Source organism: Echiichthys vipera (genome assembly GCF_963691815.1).
Source record: "Echiichthys vipera genome assembly, chromosome: 8".
Lineage (NCBI taxonomy): Eukaryota > Metazoa > Chordata > Actinopteri > Perciformes > Trachinidae > Echiichthys > Echiichthys vipera.
Genome location: NC_139833.1, coordinates 17,426,607 through 17,449,102, shown reverse-complemented (window position 1 = coordinate 17,449,102; position 22,496 = coordinate 17,426,607). Strand labels below are relative to the sequence as shown.

At 41.5% G+C, this 22,496-nt stretch overlaps 2 protein-coding genes across 4 annotated transcripts; one reads left to right on the top strand and one right to left on the bottom strand.

Moving 5' to 3' along the window:
* Positions 1-617: 617 nt before the first annotated feature.
* LOC310950690 (glucocorticoid modulatory element-binding protein 1-like) lies at positions 618-8,865 on the bottom strand. Of its 2 annotated transcripts, none has more exons than XM_083918629.1 (10): positions 8,798-8,865; positions 7,547-7,688; positions 7,108-7,166; positions 6,786-6,907; positions 6,574-6,677; positions 5,856-6,040; positions 5,305-5,454; positions 3,173-3,310; positions 2,818-2,934; positions 618-2,731 (listed from the first exon to the last, which is right to left on the bottom strand). In XM_083918629.1, exons 2-10 carry the CDS (start codon positions 7,669-7,671, stop codon positions 2,250-2,252), a joined length of 1,482 nt encoding a protein of 493 aa, XP_083774755.1. In that variant the 5' UTR covers positions 7,672-7,688; positions 8,798-8,865; the 3' UTR covers positions 618-2,249. The 2 variants fall into 2 exon arrangements, with proteins under 2 accessions (XP_083774755.1, XP_083774756.1); XM_083918630.1 differs by having other exon boundaries at positions 6,786-6,904.
* Positions 8,866-9,686: 821 nt separating this feature from the next.
* Positions 9,687-22,117, top strand: LOC310950383 (discoidin, CUB and LCCL domain-containing protein 1; the record flags this gene model as incomplete). 2 transcript variants are annotated; one of them, XM_083918162.1, is made up of 15 exons in its annotated part: positions 9,687-9,789; positions 13,264-13,485; positions 14,183-14,320; positions 15,429-15,480; positions 15,579-15,651; positions 15,777-15,910; positions 15,999-16,036; positions 16,360-16,551; positions 17,337-17,449; positions 17,587-17,761; positions 18,537-18,629; positions 18,817-18,910; positions 19,885-19,922; positions 20,004-20,111; positions 21,678-22,117. In XM_083918162.1, 15 exons carry the CDS (start codon positions 9,687-9,689, stop codon positions 22,115-22,117), a joined length of 2,013 nt encoding a protein of 670 aa, XP_083774288.1. The 2 variants fall into 2 exon arrangements, with proteins under 2 accessions (XP_083774288.1, XP_083774287.1); XM_083918161.1 differs by having other exon boundaries at positions 20,001-20,111.
* Positions 22,118-22,496: the final 379 nt, after the last annotated feature.

Genomic DNA, 22,496 nt, shown 5'->3' with positions numbered 1-22,496 from the left:
CATGAATTTATAAAAACATATTATTAGTTCTGAAGGAAGTTGTCAGAGACTGGCTATCAAACCATCGCTGTCTATCACAGTGGTGCCTTTGCGTGCAGCATGGTGCTTCAATAGAAAATGAGCAGTGAATCACAGGACAGCTGCTACACTGCTATCTTTGAGGTAACATTTTGAAGCTTGGTGTACTGGCCATACATCAAACAGCGGTATCAGAAAAGCCGATTTCCATCATCTGTCAAATGGAAAATTATTATTTGACATCAGTGATTGTCGTATGAAAACAAGCCTGACTTGCTTTTAAGGTGAAACCACAGAGCAGCAGTTTTCTCCCCATTGTAATTTACTGCTGAAATACCCTTTAACTTGTTTTCAAGAATGGGACCAAACATAACAGGTTTTCACATCAGAGGTTTGCTGATTAACGTCAATATGTGACTCAGTAGAAGAATGAACAAAATAAATTGGTCTGTTAGTCTATTGGCTTCCTCTTCTTGTAACTGACAGTCAGTGAACCAACAGTTTACAGTTCTAATCAACAATGGCGAACAAAAACTCCTGTTAAAATATCAAACATAAAAGTTTTTATTTAAAACTTTGGAAAATCAGTGTCATGCATAACATATTTTTCTTCTCTATGGTTTTCTATGATAGAAAAGGGGAATTAATAAAAAGACTACATATTTTAAGCAGGTTAGTAAATCCCTGCGTAAAGTAACAGCACATCAACACTCACAATACTTTATATACTTACTTTATATATGGATTTCTTTGTCAAAAATGAAGAGGAATCAAAACGTCAGACAGGGAGTGTGTGGTGCATAGGTCCTAGGCATTACGACAAGGGCTCTAAATACAGGTGAGGAATATTTCACAAATTCAGCACACGAGTGTAGCTCACAAAACGTTCAGTTACAAATAGCATTAGAAATGAATTATAAAAGTATGAGGAAAAAGCTGTCACAAAAACCTAAAAAGATGCAAATGACTTTTAGACGAGGGAAAATGTTATCATCAACGATCATAAATAGAACCAAATATTATAATTACATTATTATATTTACAGACATCTGACTTTCGTTTTGTCATTATCAAAATTAGAAGTACTTACACAGAGTATTGTTCCTAATACTACGGTATATTCAATAGACAAGAGAGACATCTGTGTTTTAGGGCTGTAACTAACCGTTAATCTCATTATCAGTTAAACTGCTGATTATTGATGATTAAACACTTCTGGTCTTTAAAATATTATAAAACTGTTCTAAAAAATGCCCTTTTGCAATTTCAGTGTCCAAAGTGACACCTTTATATTGCAAATTTTATTAGACAAACAGTCCAAAAGGTACGGTAAACCAGCTAATATCGGCCCAAGTCAAATCTCGTCATCTGTCTAAACCACTTAATACGCTTTTTATGGCGACATATCGTGTTGATGGCGCTTAAACATATCATGTACAGTTGTGGGTTTGGGACTTTTTGCCTTCTTTACAGCTGAGAAAAATCTTTACAGTGGAGGAATCAAATTATCACTTCCGCAAGATTGAAAGAAGCGGTTGATGAATAAACCAGGTGGTGTTCATTCCTCTGATTTCATGTGTTTTCTGGACCATCTTAAATCCTTCTTGTTACTGTGGTGTGCAAATCCTCCTTGTTTACCTTTTTTTTCTTACACTTATGAGCATCACAGGTAATTCCATGTCACAATACTCTGAATTGTTGGTAATTCCATCGGGATAAGTCCGCAGAGATGCTGACTTACAGAAAGTGTTCAGAAAGGGCTCAAAATGTCTGTGAGAGAGCCCTCTGATGATTTGACAGTGGGACAGCCCTAAGCCCTCACGGACTTACCTGGAACCTCAAAGTCCCTAAGTCGATGAGTGTGGAGACTGGGATTTGGCCAATCACATTTGAAGCTGGGACCAGTGCATTTCTGTATTTTTTACTTCGATAATGACTTGTGAATAAACTCTTGCACATTAATTTTCTGTCAGTCAATCAATGAATCGACTAATCATTTTAGCTCTACTGTGTTTTCAGTTGTTGAAATGTTAGAAAAGCATGTCCCTCTTCTTAAATGGGCCATTTACAACCTCAATGCAAGAACAAATCTGTGCCTGTAATACCACTGCAGTAACTGAAGTAACCACAGTAAAAACAGTATATGAGCATACAAGAAAAAAGTACAGTTTGACTAAGTAACGAATAGTCCTCAGGCACATTCCCTCACTTAGTCCAGCATCCCTTCTCCCTCACTTACTTTTATGTTTCTTTGACGACTTTCTTCCTATTATCACCTCCTCAATTCTAAGGTGCGGGTCTTCTTGAAACTTAGCAGTCCTCTGTCCAGGCTCTTTGTGGATCCCTAAGGTGTCCTCTCCCTCCTTGCCATCCTCTCCCAGCCTGCGGCGCTTCTCCCGGTTCCCTGTCTCACCGAGCTCATGCTCCCTCTCGAGCGCGGCATCATGGCTGTCCCTGTCTAACCCGCTGGCCTCCGCGAGGTGACGCTGGCAGGCGGAGGCGGGAAAATGGGCGAGGATCTGAGGGTTGATGGTGAGTTGAGAGAGAGGCCGGATCACCGGGCTTGTTTTGACAGAGGACAGCAAGTTATGGGTTTGGCTGTTGGCTGAAGGGTTGTGACGTTGAGGTCGTAGGTGTTTCAAAGACAGAGTTTTGTGGGGGACGCTTTCAACAGAACCCTGCTTCCTCCGCTCCTCGTTAATCTCATCCAGCACTGTAAAAAAACAACAACAGGATATTAGTTAATACAATCCCCTGGGATATCACTGTACCATATGTTGCCTTCAACAGCTTTCTCACCATAAACATTGGTATGTGTTTTGTTGTCCTGATCCTGGCTGCGCCTCTGGTCCAAAGCTTGCTTCACTGAGTCTAAAAGGCCAAACATCTTACACAGGGAATTAAGTATGACGGCATCTGACAAAACAAAATCATCAAAAGTCAGCCTGAATGATTAATACAATCTTTCCAAACCACTTAAAAAAAATCAATGTCAATGAATTTCATTCTCAAACTGAATTAAGCTGATTGAGCCTTAATTAAAAAATGTTTTATAAAATGTGATTTACGTTTTTACTTGACTGACATTTGACTAAATTTAAAGCGATTCTTTTCACATTCCAGTGGTTAGCCGGGTCCCACTGTGGGAACTCACCCGTCTCCTGCAGGCTGGCCTTCTTGCTGCGAACCTCCACTCCTTTTAGAGTGGCTAATAATTCAGTCTGGAGACTGGACAGGACCTCCCCCATGAGCCCCGAGTCTGCCACGCCCTTCCACAGGCTCAGTACTCCATCTAGAGAAGGTCAATTAGGTGGGACATTATTATGATATGTGGGGAACTCTGTGTGCGTTTTTGTCTTTTCATATAAACATGACAAAGTGCTGCAGAGAGATCAGAGAAGGTGGCATCATAGAGGTGATTTGTGAATGTGTGAGAAAGCATGCATTACATTGGACACGATGGGAAGGAAAGGATGACAGCAAAATAACAAATGTGGCATAAATGAGATCGAGTACGGACTGGAGGCAGGGAATTGTCTGAAAGGGAGATTTGAGGAGAGTTAAAGGTTTGAAAGAGAGTAATAAATCGAGGAGGAGAAACATAGGAAGAAGTGTCCGGGTTGGAGAGCCAACGGAAAAAAATGGTATAACAAGATAGAGGAAATGGGTGAGGTTAAGCGATGGGAGAGAAGATGTTAAATGGGTGATAGAGGTAGAGAGGAAAGAGAAAGAAAATGGCTTAGAAAGAGGAGAGGAAGGAGGTTATGGCAGATTGGATGGAGACTGAAAAAATGACTTTGGATCTGTACAAAACTGAGCCAAATAGAAGTTCGGTGAATTAGAGTGATAAAATGTCAGAGGTGCTTGATATCTTATCTTGAAAGAAATGTGTCCACTTTCATGTTAGCTTAAAGTCTGCCAAGATAAATGCAATATACCCAGGGAAAATATTCCAGATCCCATTTACAGCTATCTGAAGCTAAATTCATGTATTTCTCCGTACACTAATGGAAAGAAACACATTAGATGAGCGATAGAGAGACGTGGCTGAGTACGTATCCTGAGAGTTGTCCATTTGTTTGAAGCCCTGTGACAAGCATTACCACTTGTGCAGTGAGACACAATTTGCCATACACACAAAAGATCACTTGAGGCTATTTTACCTTCTGTGATCCAGCTGGAACAATGCCTAATCGGGTCACCTTTAAAAGCCCTTAAATCAAAGCTTAGGTCCCCGCAAGAAAAAGCCGTACTTAAAAATGTCAGATGCCGTTGATGGTGATATAAAGAGATGTGACTCTCTGCCTGTTAGTGGTCAGCAACTTTTTAAGGTCAGTCCGCTAGGAATGGCAGAACATCCCACAACTGCAGATTCAGAGGTTTGGTTGGCTTAATGTATCAGAGGTGTCAAGCAGCAGTGGCTGAAAGAGACAAGGCACAAAGGACGGACGGAGCGCAGGTACAATGAGTTTTTTTTATTATTATTTATTATTATTATTGCAATGATAGGTGAAATTTTAATCTGAATGTTTTCCTGAGTTCATATTTTTATCCACCAAGACACATTAAGGGCAGCCTCGTTTTTAAAGGACATGGCTTACGAATGCTTGGCCTCTGGAGGACTGGAGGTGAGTGGGCTGAACCCCTGTCTCCTCTAATAATACAGAGGTATCTTATAAACTTTCCAAATTTACCTCCAGGACATTGCCCTTGGTGGTTAGCTGACAAAGTGGTTAATGCCAAAAGTAAATGCAACTGCCATGACTTTAAAGTGAAGGTTATAACAGGACAGGGGCGGTACAGTTGTGTGGTGGTTAGCACTGTTGCCTCACAGCAAGAATGCTCCTGGTTCTGATCCGGGCTAATTGCCCATAGGTGTGAATGGTTGTCTGTCTCTTTGTGCCCTGCAATAGACCGGTGTCCTGTCCAGTGTGTACCCCACCTCTCAAGGTGTATCATATATTACACAATGATTGCTATGTTTCCTTTCTTTAAAAGGTCCTATTGTGTAAAAAGTGAGATTTCCATGCCTTTTTTTGTAAAGCAGGTCAAGGTGCTTTATAAAGAATGTAAAAGTATCAAAGTATGCAAAAGAGTGGATTGCTAAACCTGAAAATTAGCACAATATGTCCCCTTCTAACGTCCAAAAAAAGGAATTCCCGGATTCCCCCTTAATACTCAATGTACTGGTCCTGTCAGCCAAACCATTTCTTTTCTAAACACCCACTCTTTCTCATCATGTTCAGGCTGTTTAACATGCGCACCTATAGTCTTTTTTATATTTACCAGGTGTGTCAGCCCTCTTTCTCTTTGCAGCGTGTCCGTTGGCGGTTGTGGGATTCACATCCTGGGCTGGACCAGGGCTCCACTCTGCTGTTGCACTGAATCTGTCCTCCAGAGGCTCCTCTATGTCTGCTGCATCATGTACAGCATCTCCTGAAATGACCACAAAAAGGGATATTCTGTAAATAGACTGCATAATCATCTCATATTACCATTAAATATGAGTGGCAGGGAAGACTGCCAAGGAAATCGAATTGCTTTTTCCCAAGACAGCTTTTTTCTTTTATTTTGTGCTCTGATTGCTTAATGGGGTAACTGGTGTGTTTATTTTTTTCTGTTTTATATGACTGCTCTTAATCTTCAGCTAATTTTCCTAATTCCTCCAAAAGCATGTGTTGCTATTGTTGCATTATTTCAGATAACTCATATCCAGCTGGCTTGAAAGGTTTTTGCCTGCATCATCCCAATCATGTTGTAAAAAAAGAAAAGAATCAGCATCTCAAGCATATGTGGGAGAAAAATACATCAAACTGTAAATGCCAACTGATATCTACCTGTCAGGGGAGGCCCCTGTCCTCCAACAAGGTCAAGAGCCAGACATGACGGGCTTGGCTGCACTGAGGTCCCCAGAGGAAGCCGTGTGCTGTTGATCAGCACATCAAATTTTGTGCTGCGGCAGGTGTTGCTGCACACGGTGTCATGCTGGTAGAAATCAATCTGGCCGGAGTCCATCATTTTCCTGCGAGGGGGTGGAGAGGGGGAGGGGGGCAGGTTAAAAGAACACTTCAGAGTATCCATGAAAAGTGCAGATTGAATTTGTTGAACAATCTCGATAGGTTTCCAGAGGTTTGTTTGACACAAAGCCCATTGATCTGACCTCTGGAGGAATAAAGATGAAAAGAGCAGATATATTGCCTGTTGAGTCGGGATATTGACTCACAGTAACACCAAGAACAAGTGCAAACTCGATAAAGAGGTGAGACATTTCACTCAGTAGCTTGCTTGCTTGTTATTTGATCCTGCTATCATAATAATGCCACTTACCGACAACCTCTGGAATGTACTGGCAAACCCCAATGTAGACAGACTCGGCGCAAAGTGCAAATTATATGAATGAGATATGCTGTTGACTTCTTTGAGGTGTTTAAAGTCTGACATTTTAACCCCAATGCAACAAAACCTAATTAAAGGGCATGCAGATTTACAGTTAGCGCCAGTCAGCAGCTATGAGGACAGACAGACGAATCATGCTTTTTTTTTTCACAAGTCTACCTGAGCATTACCCCTCCCAGTCTGATGGCCCTCTTCCAGTCCTTCAGAGTGGCTTTCCCCGCTAGATGTACAAACTGCTTGGGACTGATGAGCTGGTCATCGAACTGCGAGAAATGAAAGGACACAATGAATGTTTAAGCTATTATTAGAGAGGTGAATAAGACATATACGAAAATACAAAATGTAAAGATAATCATGTCAAGTTAACATACTTTGACACATCGGACGTTGATTCCGGGACACACAAACTTCTTAAACAGTAGAACCGCTCTGCTCTCTCCGCAGGTGATGGGGTAGCCATACTCAATCTCTTCTCCTTCTGCTTTACTGTCTTCTAACAATTACCAGACACAAACACAACCACTTGCAGCTACAGTGTGGAATTGTATCATACATTCAACTGCAAAGCATTGAGCAAAATATGATTAAAGGTCAAAAAAGTAGGATTGCTTCACGCACAGCATTCACAGGAATACCTTCCTGTTAGTTTCTTGTAGGTAGTGAAGGGAAATACAGTATGTCTGTGTCACATACCATCATGTGTCTCTATGGCCAAGACTGTGGTGCCAGTGTCAGCAATGTCATCATTTATCCTGCAGAGGGCGACAAAATACTCGCATTAAACAGAAAATTGTAACATTTCAAGCAAGCTGAGAGATGAATAAATTTGAACTTAACAGCAAAATGTGCATGGCTAATGCATAACAACACATTTTTTAAATTCAAGTGCTGTTCTTTTTGTCTCCACATGGCTTACCGTTGTTTTCTTTGACTTAAGCGTGCATTTAACACAGAACAGATGTAGAATGATCTCTATGATATCATACGATTTGGTTAAGGAATATATATATATTAACATGATAAAAATATGTCTATATTAATCCTAATCTTTATTTACAGACGCCTCTTAAATGTGTCACACAGCAAATGCAAAACATCTACTGGCTCTTTAATGATGTAATAATAATGTTACCCATGCAGGATGGGCTGCAGGTGCAGGATGACTTGAGTCTTATGGTTGTTGCCACTGGACTCCCCTTCCTCCTCCTTCACTGTCATGAGATCCCCTGAAGCCACAGTGACCTCAGCGCCCGCCATCACCCCTCCCCAAAGAGCTGCACTCAGAGACGGCCCGGCACGCATGTTAACATCCAGATCACACACACACAAACACAAACACACATACAGGGATGCTATTTAATGCACATACAAGTCAATGAAAGCCTCCCCCAACAGCTTCTTCTGGCATGCAACTGTCATAGCATAGATCCATACTGGGCTTAAAATGACATAATCCTTACATGGGCATGCCTTACTTCCTATATTTCTGTTGAGAACGCATACAAATAAATAATAAGGACAAAGGATTATAGTTTTAGATAATAACCTGGGCCAGAATTGCAGACAGCCACAGTATTAGCAGTGTGCTATCCAACCTTGTTACATTTAGTCCATTTAATTTGCCAACTGCACCAATAAAAGAAGTGTTGTTAACAAGTCCTATTAAGCAAATCATTTAATCTCTGTTATATCATTGTGTCTGTTGTCATACACTGAGGCTATATAGGCCTAGTTAATCACATACCATTTCTAAAAATGTTCCAGTAAAATTATGAAGTACAAGGTCCTTAATTCCTTGCAATTTAGGTGATAACACTTACTTAAAATAGGTCACATGTCAATAAAGTGTCCACTGGACTTCTATCTGTGATCATTAGGAAATGGGGTGAAAAATAAATGTAAATGATCTCCTCTTTAAACAGCTACAGTACAAATAAAGAATACATTTCCAGTGCATTGATTCAGGTGATTATGTCCATATTATTATTTCAGTCCTACATAAGCAGCAGCTGAGGCGACAATATCAATAGCCCAGAGAGAAATGAAGAAACTGTCTGTTGGTAAATCCCATGGTTTAGAAACAAAACAACCTTTCCATGCCGCGAAGAGAAGTCTACAATACACCGATCCGCATTTCCCCCTTTATATCAAGTAGCCCTTGTTGGATCACCAACTCTCTACAAGGACAGTTGCGTGCTTTTCTCACCCTCCTTCACACACTCAAACTGACGTCTGTCGTTGCGGCAGCACGCACACCCCGGTCAACAACGGGGCGACGGCGCGCGCTCCCTGTCCCAGCGAGGGTGCACAGACACCCACCGGGGTCTAACACTTCAAACAAAACAGAAAACACTTTAAAGAATACTGTCATAGTTTTACTTACCGTTTCACAGCGGCGGGTAGTTCATCCTCTTTGCTTGTCAGAGAGGCCCGAGAGCATGCGCCGTGCTGCTTCGTTACACTTCCTGCAATGAAGGCAGCATTTGCCTGAGAAGCATCTGTCCCGCTGTCACGAGAAGCGGTTAGTTCGCACGCGATGCGTAAATCGGTCAAACTGCTCGTATGTGCAAGCGCGCGGGTTGCTTGGTTTCACCTCTGAGCCATGGTGCCGCGCGTGCCGGGAGGTTTCAAGCTTCAGAAACATGTTTTTCCTCCCAAAGGAAGTGGTGAAGATGTATTTTTAATTGACGGTTTCCTCGTGGTGTGTTTCAGGCGCAACAACACTAGGCTATATTGTTTCCGTTGCCACTTGTGTGGCCTAATTCTGTTGTGTTGTCATGCAATAAACGCTGTTCAAAGCGGGTTGTGTTTTTGTTTTTGTTGTCTGTAGTTGACCAGCAGGTGGCAGCCTTTGCTCTTATACTTTCAGTTAAGTGACGTGGGTAAGTCACACAGACAAGACTTGTCACAAATGTTAACCAGATTGACTTTTGAACGCAGCATTTTACCTTTTGCATTTATGAAATAGTCTCCACCGAAGAGCATAGCAACCTGAGGTCCAGGTTCAATAAAACAAGCGTAAATCACGACTGCGACTGTCACCGGCTGGTCTCAGATCCGCACACACCTACAAACATGCCCGCCCCTGTTTGGGAATGGAATGCTGGAGATTCTTTGATTGACAGTCACAGAGAACCAATCAGAGATCGACTTTACGTCTCGTGGCCAATAGTAAATATTCAGTACTTTGTACTAAAACTTTTCACTGAGGCCAGAAGCTCGAGACCATCGGGGCATGCACCTTACTTTTTTCACGCGGAGCTGTGGAAATCATGCTCGCTAAGTGCGAAACCATCCGGGATGCAGTGAAGCCTCTTATTACCGGTTTCTGGATCACTCTGAGCGTCTGTTCCGTTGTTGTTCGGGGCCAGGAGGGTAAGAAAAACCCGGTTCTGCTGACGCTTTTGATGAAGAATGTGACGCGAGACTTTATACTTCAACATCTTGTTAGGTGTTGTTCCTACCGAGTCGCTTCTAACTCACTACAGCTGGTCACGGATAGCGAATAACAGAGTAATTGCTAGTTTATTTTAACTTAATGGCATGAAGTGACTGTTTAAAAGCAGTAGCAGAAGCGCACCGATGACCAACAGGATAACCTTTGCATCGTACCCAAACTAGGCATTATCATACAAACGTCCTACTATCATTTACAACAGAGACATTCAACACTGTTTTATTAATCATCCCAACGTTGTTTTTTCATGAATGCAACGTTTTATTAGCAAATATAAGTGTGTGAGAAAATAAATAAATACATTTGCACACCATTAATGATAGGCTGACTGGCTCATAGGCAAGGTAACAGGATTCAATGTGCCTTCATAATGTATGTTTAACATTAACAAATATGTATAAACATATGAATATGTTAATAATTATCATTGTAATATCTTAGTATTGTATGCACCATAACAAGCTGTGTATAGGCTTTAGGCCACTCTAGCTGTTGGGCTCAATTTAATATGCAACTCAATAATATGAAAAGCAACATTTATTGTAGGGGGTTCAACCTGCTTTCAGCTGAGGGGTCTTTGGTCTGAAAAACGTTGAAGACCCCGGGTTTATAAAATTTTACATCAGCAACTAATGCTAACTGATGTCACCATTACCTAGGCAAGTTTTCAGTAACGCACAGGTCCTAACCGTTTTTATGTTCTGCTGTCAATTGTAATGTTATGAGTTTAACCTTTTTTATTGCAGTCTATGGTATGAACACAAGAAACTCCCATGGACTGTATATGTGTTTAGGTCTGTGGCAAAAGACTAGGAGAGTATTTCAAATTGTAGTAGACACAGAGGGCGACCATGTGATGTCATGGTAACATTCTTTACATACTCTTCTTCCCTTGTGCATGTTTACCTACTGATCCCAGCTAGCAGCTTACCTTTCCCACAGGTTTTCTTTAAAGTCCATATGCAGTATGAATCACAGTGACCAACCGTACACACAGACAAATGGAAAAACAATTTACCGCTCCGCAGGCAGTGACTGTAACACTCCAAACACACCACAAATTTCTTTTGTTGATTTTTGTCTGTCTCTTGAGGCTTTGGTTTCTTCACATCGGAAGATGATTAAGTCCGGGGATAAGTCAATTACTTATTCTGAATCACTTTTTTTTTGCTCTCTGGCAGAGAGCTTTGGCAGGGCACAGGGTATGGGGGCGGGGGGGGCTTCAGCCTCAGTGTTGTAACGTTGTGATTGACACACAAGACAGGGTAAGGCAATGCATTGACAGGTAGCACAGGCGCACATCCTGTCTGCTAGTGTGGACCTGTAAAGACCTGCCAGCAAAGCTTCAAGTGGAAAAAACAATGTTGCCGAGCTGCTTCTGATTGAGCGTCTGCTATCCTGCCACCCAGTTCGACTCGACTAGTTTTCTGTGATTTACCTTCCAAACGCATATCCCCCTCCCTGTATGAAACTAGAATTAGACCGGACTGGTGACGGACTGTTGGGTGAAAGGGTTCGGTGAGCAGGGGGGAGATTACCAGCCACCCGGAACGTCCCTAGCAGCCTATGTGGCCTCCCACCGGAAGGTGACAGATCCACGCTCTGTTGCCCACGGTTACAGCATGTCGCTGTGGCATTTCCAGTGAATCCTTTAGGGACTTGAGGTGGGGCAATAACATCCGAAAGTTTATGGTATTAGGAGCTGAAGAGCTGTCGGGAAGTAGAAGAGCGTCTGGTGTGATGCAGGATGTGTGTGTGACACAGGGTGAGGGGAAGGTTATCCTCTTGTTTCCCCTCAACAAATCTCCAGGAGCCTTATAAGGAAGACAAGGACAGGAAAGATGCGTAGGCTTAGATGGACCCTGGTGCCTTTTTCAAGTTTTGACCATTCTTGGAACACGTCATCCATTAGTTGACATTTTGGGGGTAGGTTTTGAGCCTGCCGCCCCCACAACACTTATCTCTGTATGACCACTGTGGGAATTGACTCATTTATTTTCTGGGAGCCACAGAGTAGTTAGAGGAACTAAATATTTGCGTTTTTGTTCCTGTTAAAGTGTTAGTCACAGCAGCCGCAGGTCAGAGGATGTAATGAATCAACATTCAAGAAAAACAGTGTTTGTAAGGAAAGTAATGCATAAATAATTGAGTATATTTTGCAATGTACAGGTCATCGTGTTTGGAGTACTTTGTTGTTGTGTCATCTGAATGTTATGATCAGAAGAGTATAAACATGCCCTGGTCCGCTGTGCATGTTCAGAAAAGACTTATTACTCATCTGTCCGGAAGTGGTGCATTAACAAAGCCCTTAATATACTGTGTATTTAGTTAGAGAATTATTGGTGTCTGCAGTTATGTGATTCTGGCTTTACTTAAGCTTGGGGTGCTCCGATTATAAATGGTAAATGGACTGCATTTATACAGCGCCTTTCTACCTAACCAGACAAAACGCTTTACAATTTGCCTCTCATTCACCCATGCATACACACACACACATGCACACACGCACACACACATACATAGCCAGGGATCGAACCATGTGATTAAAGGACGACCCGTTCTACCTTGTGAGCCACAGCCGCCCCTCTCTTTGACTCTATGCCTGGCACAGATTTTTTAGAAGTGAAACCTATATATTTAAAATATATAGATATTTAAAAAAAATGTATATATATATATATATATATATATATATATACTGTATATATCAGCTGTGTGAGAAACAAATATTTCTTGTTAGTCAGTACCTGTAAACAGAATTGTCAGTAGTCGATCAGCAAATGATTAAGATGCAAAACTTTTGATAATTGCTTAATTATTTTTTTATAATAATATTTTTGACAACAATTCACTACTTCAAGCTTGTCAAGTGTGAATATTTGCTTGTTTCTTTAGTCTTCTATAATATTCAAGTGACCACATTTCGGTTTTTGAATTGTTGGTTGTACAAAACCAGCAAAGTGAAAACGCCAACTGGGGCTCTTGAAAATTGGGCTATTGGGCCATTTTTCACTATCTTTTGACATTTCGAATACTTAATTGATTGATTGAGAAAATAGTATGAATCCATAATGAAAATAATCTTCAGATGCAGCCATCATACACTTGTCAGGAGTTAATTTTGTCATCAAAACAAGAATTCCAGTTTAGACTGCTAGCAAACATAACAACTTTGACCTTTTGCTACTGCAAGCCAATGTCAAGCCTACATAAAGACAACTCTTTTTATGAAAAAGTTTTTGACACAAAACATGAAGAATTAATTGTTTGCTTTGTTTTTAAAGAGACAAGTGGTTGGAATCTAATTTTGGAGTGAAACTGTCAATGTCCGAATATTGGATCTACCTTCCTTTCACAGCCTCCTTATTGTACTTATAATGTACTCATTTCAGGTAATGGCTGTGGACATACACTGCTGGGCACAGAGTCTGGCACACTGGCCTCTCAGAACTATCCAGGCACCTACCCCAGTAATGTCTGGTGTAAGTGGAGGCTTCGAGTGCCAGAGGGGCGAACGCTGCGACTTCTGTTTGGGGATTTCGACATTGAGAGCGGTCCAGGCTGCAGGAATGGCTCTCTTATGATCACAGACAAGAGCGGAGGAGCCAGTCTGGGTAAGCTTGTTCCCCGCTGATGGAGTACAGTGGGATTTTTAAAAGCCTCTCTGTTGGATGCCCGATCACTGTGTCTCAGACATTACAGAAGGGCTTTCCTGTCTCGATTCTTTTCTCAAATACCTGCTGAAAGACCTTTAATGTCATTACTGACATCCTTCTGGCCGTCATTGTGGAATACGCACAGGGCATGCCATTCCTTTGACACATTGACAGAAGAGGCAAACCCAATTTCGCAACGGATGTATGTAATGTTCTCCAACCAGGTGTATCAAGTCGTGTCTTGAGGGCACAAAAGTTTGACGATACACCAACAATTAAAGATGAGAGATAGAAATATTCTGTTAGTCGGACTTTTGTGATTATTATTGGATTCTTCAGAAACTGGCTCATGATTTTTATGACGTTTTCTCTGTTGGGGAGATGTTCTTACATGCAGTCTGGATGGCTCTGCCTTTTACCATACATTTGTAGAAATGTAATGGGATACAAACATGGCAGGAAAACACATGTGGAGTTTCAGTGACTTAAATCATCTACATCTGCTGATACTTTCTGAAAAAGACGATATTTCACTATTCAAGAATGTAATTTGGTGTTTGTGCAGGCGTCTGTGTACACTACGGTATTGGAAAAACAGCGTGTGTGTGTTTGTGTGCTTTTTACAAATGTAGTTTGTGGGTCTGCGTGTTCACAGGCCCAGTGTGCGGGAAGCTTGATGCATCACAGAAGAATGTGACACTTGAAAGCAATGAAGTGATAATAACCTTCAGGTCAGGGCCACACCGCTCTGGACGAGGGTTTCTACTGTCCTACGCCACAGACCAATATCCAGGTATGATATTTGTAACTGGTTGATTACTATTTGTGAAGCGCTCACATGGTTATAATAAGTATATGAATGCTGTGTATAACATCTGCTGTCACGTTGATGCTCCGTTATTACTGTTGTAGGGGAGCATGCTGGGCACAGAGCTCAGCTTTATTGACGCCTGATTTATAGTTTGAATTTAATTTCTCCAATTTGCTCATTTTGTTCTTACAAGTTTACACTGGTGTCATTAAACTCCAATGCCTGTGTGAATATTTGTCCATGTGTATTGTGTGGTTATGAGCCAATGAGTCACTGCTTATTGGCATTCATCCTCCATCGCTATCTTGGCTTTGGCGTGTTTGCTCAGAAAGTTGGACTCCTTCTCTGAGGCTGAATGGAGGGAGGCCTCAGGCTTCAGAGTGTTGCTGGATTTCTTTACCCCCCCCCCCCCCCCTTCATCAGCCCGTTAACCACTGCAAGCCCACTACCATACTGTGTTTCTTGCAACCCAGAGGCTGTTGATTTAGCATTTGTTAAGTAAACATATTTTAACGCTCTACCAATTGTAACGTGTACACATACATATTTTAATGTTTCTGGATCGCACAGATTCAATTAGAAAATCAGACAATGGTAAAGCTTCTCACTGGGTATTATTTTTTTAAATAATCGCGTGGACTTGTTTGGTCCGACTGCTAGGCTATACTTAGAGACAGTTTCCTTTGCTCTGGGTGAAGTAATCCGTACAGTATGTATCATAGTTTCCTGTTTTTTCCTGAGTTGTTTATGAAATCCGTCCGTCTGGAGCTAAGCCCATGTTCAGACATACAAACCACAGTCTGTTAATTGTGATCACACGACGCCCATCTGCTGTACTCGTGAACTGCGACAAAGTCACAGTAACAAAAGGCTTAGTCACATCAACAGCGATGACCGCTCATCCCCTAATATAGCACACATGGAGCGTGCTTGACGGTCTCACACAGAATCTGTTGTGCATGGAGTATTATGTAAGCCTGAGTTACTGGACACACAAAGTACTATTCAAGTGCACCCAATACATACTTAAGAAAGTTTGAATTAGCTCTCAGGAGTGTTGATTCTAATGCATATCTGCCTGCTGTTGCAGATCTCATTTCTTGTTTACAACGAGGATCTCATTCTAGCTCGCAGCTTCTGAGGTAAGAGGTTGACCTCTACATTTCCCATAATAATGGGATAATAATTCTGTTTCAGTAAAACATTTAGTGTTACTCACATTATTCTGCTGTTTCTACAGCGTGTATTGCCCAGCTGGATGTAAGAATGTAACAGGGGATGTTTGGGGAAACTCTGACCATGGATACAGAGATGTAAGTTAAGCACATTTAATTTGGACAAGCTGTATTACTTTTTTTTTTTTTTTTTTTAACTTATGAACACAGTTATCCATTTACTTCATGTTCTGAAAGAGCTCCACGTGTCCCCTCTGCTGTAGACCTCAGTCCTGTGCAAGTCTGCAGTCCATGCTGGAGCTGCGTCCGATAGTCTGGGAGGTCGTGTCACTGTAAACCGTGGGAGAAGTCTTACACTTTATGAATCCACCTTTGCCAATGGCATCCTTTCAAAAATGTGTGTGCTGTCAGTGTACTCAAAATGAAAGTCCAAAAGGATTTTCTATAAAAATGTACTGACCTTTTTAACCGTCCTCTTTTGACAGGGGGTCGTTGTCTGAGAAGAAGCTGCTCTTCAGCCAAGGTATGAGCAAGACACTACATTTATCTCTACATGTTTGAATTTTTGAAAGGGCAGACCGGGTGTTTTTATATGTTTTATCCCATGTAATACAAAAAAGACATTATTTACATTGCCGCTTTCCCTTTCGCAAGACATGCTGTAGTATTTTAGATTTTACCACCTTCCTGATATCCATAGACTTCTATTCATTATGGTGTACATCTTTTTAAAGGTCTGCAGTAAAGTACATGATTTGTTGTCAAGTGTGTTATTGCTGTATATAAAGACACTCACGGTTACATAATGAATCTATTGGTTCATCCTTTCCTCTGGTCCCTGAACAGAATGCAACAGGATCCTGAGTGTTTCTGGTTTAAATGCCTCATCTTTCTGGGATAAAAACAGTCAAGAACACACAATGTTCTGGTCCTCCAGAAGCATGGATTCTAGCCATGAGCTCCTACCTTGGGCAGCAGACGGCAATGATCTGAACCCGTGGGTGGAACTGGGGCTAAGTGATAGAAGCACTATCACAGGTAAAAAAAATATATTAAAATAGAATTTGAGTGTGAAAATATCCTTATTTAAAAACAAAAAAATGTTTGAATATACTTTAATGAAGGATAAGTCTGATGATGTTTTACTTTGTATCGTCAACAAACTCTGTGTAACGCCCAAAACCAGCAATGAATTTATCCCACTGAAAAGTACTGTGTGTGTGTATCCAAAGCCTGATATACAGTATCACATTCATGTGTGCCATTGACCTCAATTGTTGTCCAATAAAGGTTAAAAACACACGAATGAGAGTCTGTCAACCAGTGCAAGTCAACCTGTTGCACTGGTTGACTTGTTTACTAATTAAGATCAACATGGCCACAGTAATTAATTATTAGTCAATCCCACTTACACCGTCTTGCTGCCTCCTTTCAAAAAAAATCTTTAGCCCACCAAATGTGTCTTAATCCACCGCTGAAAATAGTTCCTGAAAAATGCAGTGAAGTGCTGCTGTTTCAATAGCGTTTGACTAAATATTGTTTAAGAAAAGTATTTAGACCTTTAAAAAAAATAACTTTATATTTGTGACCTGTTTTTAATTATTTAGATCTTCAGAAAGAAACCAATGAGTTTGGGGAACAGAAGAGATGTTCCAGCACATTTGGTGTTTGCATGGGATTTACTGACAAATGATAAAATGATATCATCAGACTTATCCTTTAAATGGTTAACTTGACTAAAGCTTTATTACCACATTTCACCAAAATATATCTGTTTCCTTTGATGTCCACAGTGTCTAAAAACTGTCGTGCTGTTTTTTCAGGATTAATAACAACAGGATCAAACGAATACTACATAGAATCCTACAGTGTTTTTTTCAGCAAGGACAGAAAAATTTGGAAGCTTTACAAAGGTGCTCTAAGCAAAGAAAAACAGGTATGCATTGTACTGTACTCACCAACGTTCACTTGATGGTTCTTATTGAAGTTTAACAGAGCTAAAGGGAACTGAGTCTATACTGTGGGCTCCCTGGTGTTCTCTGTGAATAAGTAACTTCATTGTTATGTTCCCAGGTGTTTCAGGCCTATACTGACGGCCACCTCAGTGTTCTCAACAGCTTTTTCCCTCCCGTGGTGGCTCGGTTTGTCCGGCTACAGCCACTGAGCTGGCATGGCCGAGCATCAGCTCAAGTGCGAGTCCTGGGCTGTCCTCTCGCCAAGGTCACACCAAGGTCACGCCCAGCTGCCGGTGGGTATTCTCAAGATATCGACACTAAAAATTAGTATCGCATTAGATGCTAACCTTTTGCCACCAACAGTGCAGCCTCCTCCTCCCCCAGTTGACGCGTAACGTCGCCCAGCAGCGCTGCAGACAAAACAAGACAGAAGCTACAGCTCGCCTCTCTACATGATTGCTGGTTCATTACGTTAACAACACTGAGCTGAATGAACATAGCTAGCTCTGCTGCTGGAGGATTAAAGCAAAAGTGCCATTTTAAAGTATTTAGCATATGAGGCTAAAGACCAGGGAAAGGCTTAGGATGTAAACAAGGTTATACCGGCTAGTGTATAATAAACAGTGATGTTAACAGCGGAGATAAGCAGCGAACGGCATAAGTCCTGCCCGTCTAACGTTAAGAGAGTAGTTAATTTAACAGGATGACACAATAACATTTAACACACTCTATTTAATCAGCAACGATAATATGGTGCCAAGTCACCAGAAACACAGAAGATAAACAGGACTTTAGCGGAATACATTAGCATGGACCAGATCCCTGTTTACTCTAATCTTTATTTTAAAATATCCTGCCTTCATTTTTTTGTTATTTACTCCCCGTGGTTTCGAAGATGATATTGAGTATCAAATATTTTCCTGGGTATCGACTTTGAAATTCTAGTATCGTTACAATCCTAATTCTCAGTAAAGAATAAACTTATCTCTGTTTATATGATCTGTTTAGCATAATGAGTCCACATCCGTACTCCTGATATGTTGATGCCATGTCCTACTTGTCCAACAGAATCTCCATCCATCAAAGTTGTCATGGGTACACCACGGCCCAGCCCCACTCCTACCCCCACAGAGGGCCCAGTGTTGGTGGAGACGAGACTGAGTGTGTACTTGTAACGCTTTCTAAGTTCATATGTATACAATAAGAACCAATGGCAGTCTATTTTAGGAAGAACATGTGTCCGTTTAGTTAAAACAATCTTATATTCACACTCAGTTTTATGTACATTGCAATAAACTGCATTCCTTTCTCACACTGTTTACTTACTCAGACACTTACCTTCCTGTAGGCTCCAGTCAGCCGGTGATAGTGGCAGTGGGAGTGGTCCTGGGGCTGTTAATGTGCGGCAGTTGTTTGTTGGCTGGAGTCTGGTGGAAGAGAAGGTACTGTATCTTAATACTGTTGAACTCTTCATATTTTATTGATTTTGAAGTACAGTGTGCAGACTATGATTGAAATGGATTTATAAGACATGGAGTCAAATGTCCCATACATTCAGGTTCAGCTAAATAAAATTGTTAACATGCTTCAGTGTAGTAAAAAAAAAAAAAACACATTCTTTTTCTCCCAAAACCTGTTTTAGCACCTGTCTCTTTAAGCCCCCCTCCCAAAAAAGCCAAGTCTCTGCATTTGTGCCCTCTGAGTCTCTGCAGCGCCATTGCGGTCGGGGAATGACTGTAACAGCACTGTAGAGGCATTTACCTATATCCACAGGGTGTCCCGAAAAATGTATTCACACTTTAAATAATTGTTAAGTAGGTGTATATTCAAATTCATTTAATTTTCAAAATGTGAAAGAATTTACAAACATAATTTTACTGTTTTGTCACCACCTGTCCTCACTGCTGACAGCGCAAAGCAATGGAATCGCAACAATTCCCTTATATTTTGTATTTGCGTACATTTACGCTCAATGGCTGCTCTCAATTCAGCAATTGTTGCAGGTCTCAGAGGTTAGACTTGTCTTTTAAGTATCCCCATTCCAAAAAATATACATATATACGCACACACCTGGCCACATAAGCTCTTCTGTATAGACGCAGTCACATTGTAGGTAACCCACCCAGGCCACCCAGTGTACAAACAAGTGAATTACATCATAAAGCACAAAGACAAAGGCATTAATGGCTCTTCCACATGTCTAAAGTACTTTTGGTGACCGGCAAAGATAAGGTTGAGGATTCTTTTCATTATTAATTTATAAGCACAACAATTGTAATTTTTGGAATTTCAGTGTTGTTGCTTGTAATCAGTTATTTGAATATTATTATTTATTATAATTGCTTAAGCTCTAATGTTCATGTGGCTGGTAAGTACAACACTTAAAGTACTTGTGTTCATCTCCTTCTCTATGTAGGAAAAAAGATTCACAGATGAAGTACTCCTTACCCACAAGTAAGTCAAACACTCTTTGATCATTTTCCAGTATTCTTCTGTTGAAAAGCCTCTGATTCTGTGTTTTTGTGTGTCAAGTAGGCTGTCAGAGTTTCCAGGCAAAGAGCCTTTCCTGCCCACAATCAGAGCTCATTTCTTACCCTCTGGAGCGAAATGTCCATGACGCTCTACCCAGCCCTCCTCTTAATGGTGAGAATTCAAAGAAATATGTTTCACTTTTTCAACAGAACACTGTTATGCCCAAGTATTACAACAGTTATTATCAGCTACTGCCTTTTTGCTAGTCTTTTCATCACCCTTTCAGCGTTAACTGGTGATCTCAAATCGTGAGCTCTGCCTCCCGTCCTTCATCTTTTTTCCTGCTCTAACAGTCTCTGTGGTCAGTGGTCAGTTCGAGGAGCTCATGCCAGGCCTGACAGGCAAACAGCTCTCTCCACGGGCTGTCCATTCTTTCTCCTGGCTCTGCCCATCACCCAGACGCAGTATAAACATTCCTTTCTTTGGTCCACGGAGCCTCTCTGAAAGAGACCCTTTAATTGGAGCTTGATAAAGGGCGCTCAGCCTACCCCCGCACCACCACCAATCCCCCTCTTTGCGTCCACCATCCCCTCCCCCAGCGAGGGGGACTTTTACTGAGAGGTCCAGTGATAAACAGGACAGAGGGTCAAAGCTAAGACAATCAAAGCCCTCACTAAAGCTGGTCTAATTAAAATAGCTCTGGCTCTGCTGCTCCCTGTGGGCTCTTGACTAAGGTCTAGGCCTCCCACCACAGGCCTCTTCTGCTGGGGCGAAGAGTAGGGTCTAGTCGGATCGGAGTGCCACACAGTCAGCCCCCGTCCTTGTGATTAGAGAAGACATTGTTTGGCCGAGCAGCTCATGCAGGGGCTCATTATTGGCCTAGTATGAGAAACTACACATGCAAATGAGCAATTGATCCTATAAGAGTTTTTCCTGTTAGTGAAAGCATGCTGCTATGCGGCACAGTTCATGTTTTCATACCCATTTAATAACAGGGATGCCACCAATATGTTTTAAAGCTCATAGAATTCCTGATATTTCCTTCCCATATCGGCTGATCCTGATGTGCAGTTTGTAAGAGTCTTGAAAACTTACTTACCTATCCTGAGGCTTAATAGCTAAATAAGGCAACCTTGAGTTGAGTATTTTTTTTACAATATTTTAAAGGTAATCAAATGGTTTTTGAGATTATACTTGAATCCTTAATTTGACAGTTTTAATACTATATGTGAAATTGATGGATTAAACTTTTATTTATTGGGGAAACTCACCGAGGATCATGTCTCTTTTGCAGGAGTGCGTTGTTTTCAGGGATTTACGAAATAATTATAACAAATCTTAGTTACACGATATAACACTTGACAAACACGTCATATCAGTTAAAACAGTCGTATTTAGTGATTGAGGAAAACATTTGCTCTCTTGGAAAAAGTCAATGAGAAAATTGACACCATTCTCAAGTTATACTGTAGATATTGCTGCAGCCGGTAGCTAAGCTTAGCACAAACACGGCACATTATTCTTTGTTTAGAAAAAATAAATATTACTTTTCACTGCTTCACTGGGGGGTTATGGGCCTGACCTTTTCTCTAAATGACAGTACCATTGAGTAAATAAATGTACAGTTAATACTGGACTGAAGCTGCTAAGGTTTTTGATGGTGTATTAAGCTGTTGCCAGTGTTTTCTTAGAAATGCAATCTCATACTGTTTTTTTCCTATTTATGTATCCTTCCAGATTATGCAGAGCCTGCTGTTGCAGCTATTGGACAGAAGATTGGGTCGACATTCAGACCCTCCTCAGACGAGGGCTACACCACCCCCTTCGCCTTCAACCATTATGACACTCCTGGCAACCTGCCAGAGTACGCGGAGCCTCTTCCTCCAGAGCCTGAGTATGCCACCCCATTCATGGAGCAGCCCTCTGAGTCCAACCTGCCAACTTTGACAGGGATCGTCCACAGCAATACACACGGACCTCCTATACCAGCGCCCACCGCTGGTCCCAGGACATCCAGACATGCTCAGTATGACTGCCCCTCACACAGGATGCTATCGAACGGCTACTGCACTCCTGCTCTACATGTCAGCAGCCCAAGGCCGGTCAGTGTGGTCTACGCTGAGCCCAAGTCATGTGACACTTTGCTACAGAAGCACACATATGAGGAGCCTTTGTGAACACAACAAGCTCAGACATGGAGAAAGACTCCTGAGCTCAAATGTATGTTGGGACCAGAAGAGCACTTGGGGGTGATCTCAAGGAGACACTAAGCTGGACAGTGTTGTCCAGAGGGTACTAATGCTGCTAGCAGTGCTGAACTTCCACTGAGTGTAGGGCACTTTAGACCACGATGCATACAACATACAAGGGTACACACACTCAGACTGCACAATAATCTGAGAGCCATATATGAACACAAATATTTCCTTCTAGGAAGTATGCAGTTGTACAGAGGAAGTATCCTGTGATGCACAAAGAAGATGCAGGTCCGGTTGTGTCTCAGAGATACTGTTTATTGAAATGTTTAATCACAAGCTGCACTTTCAGAAAACACAT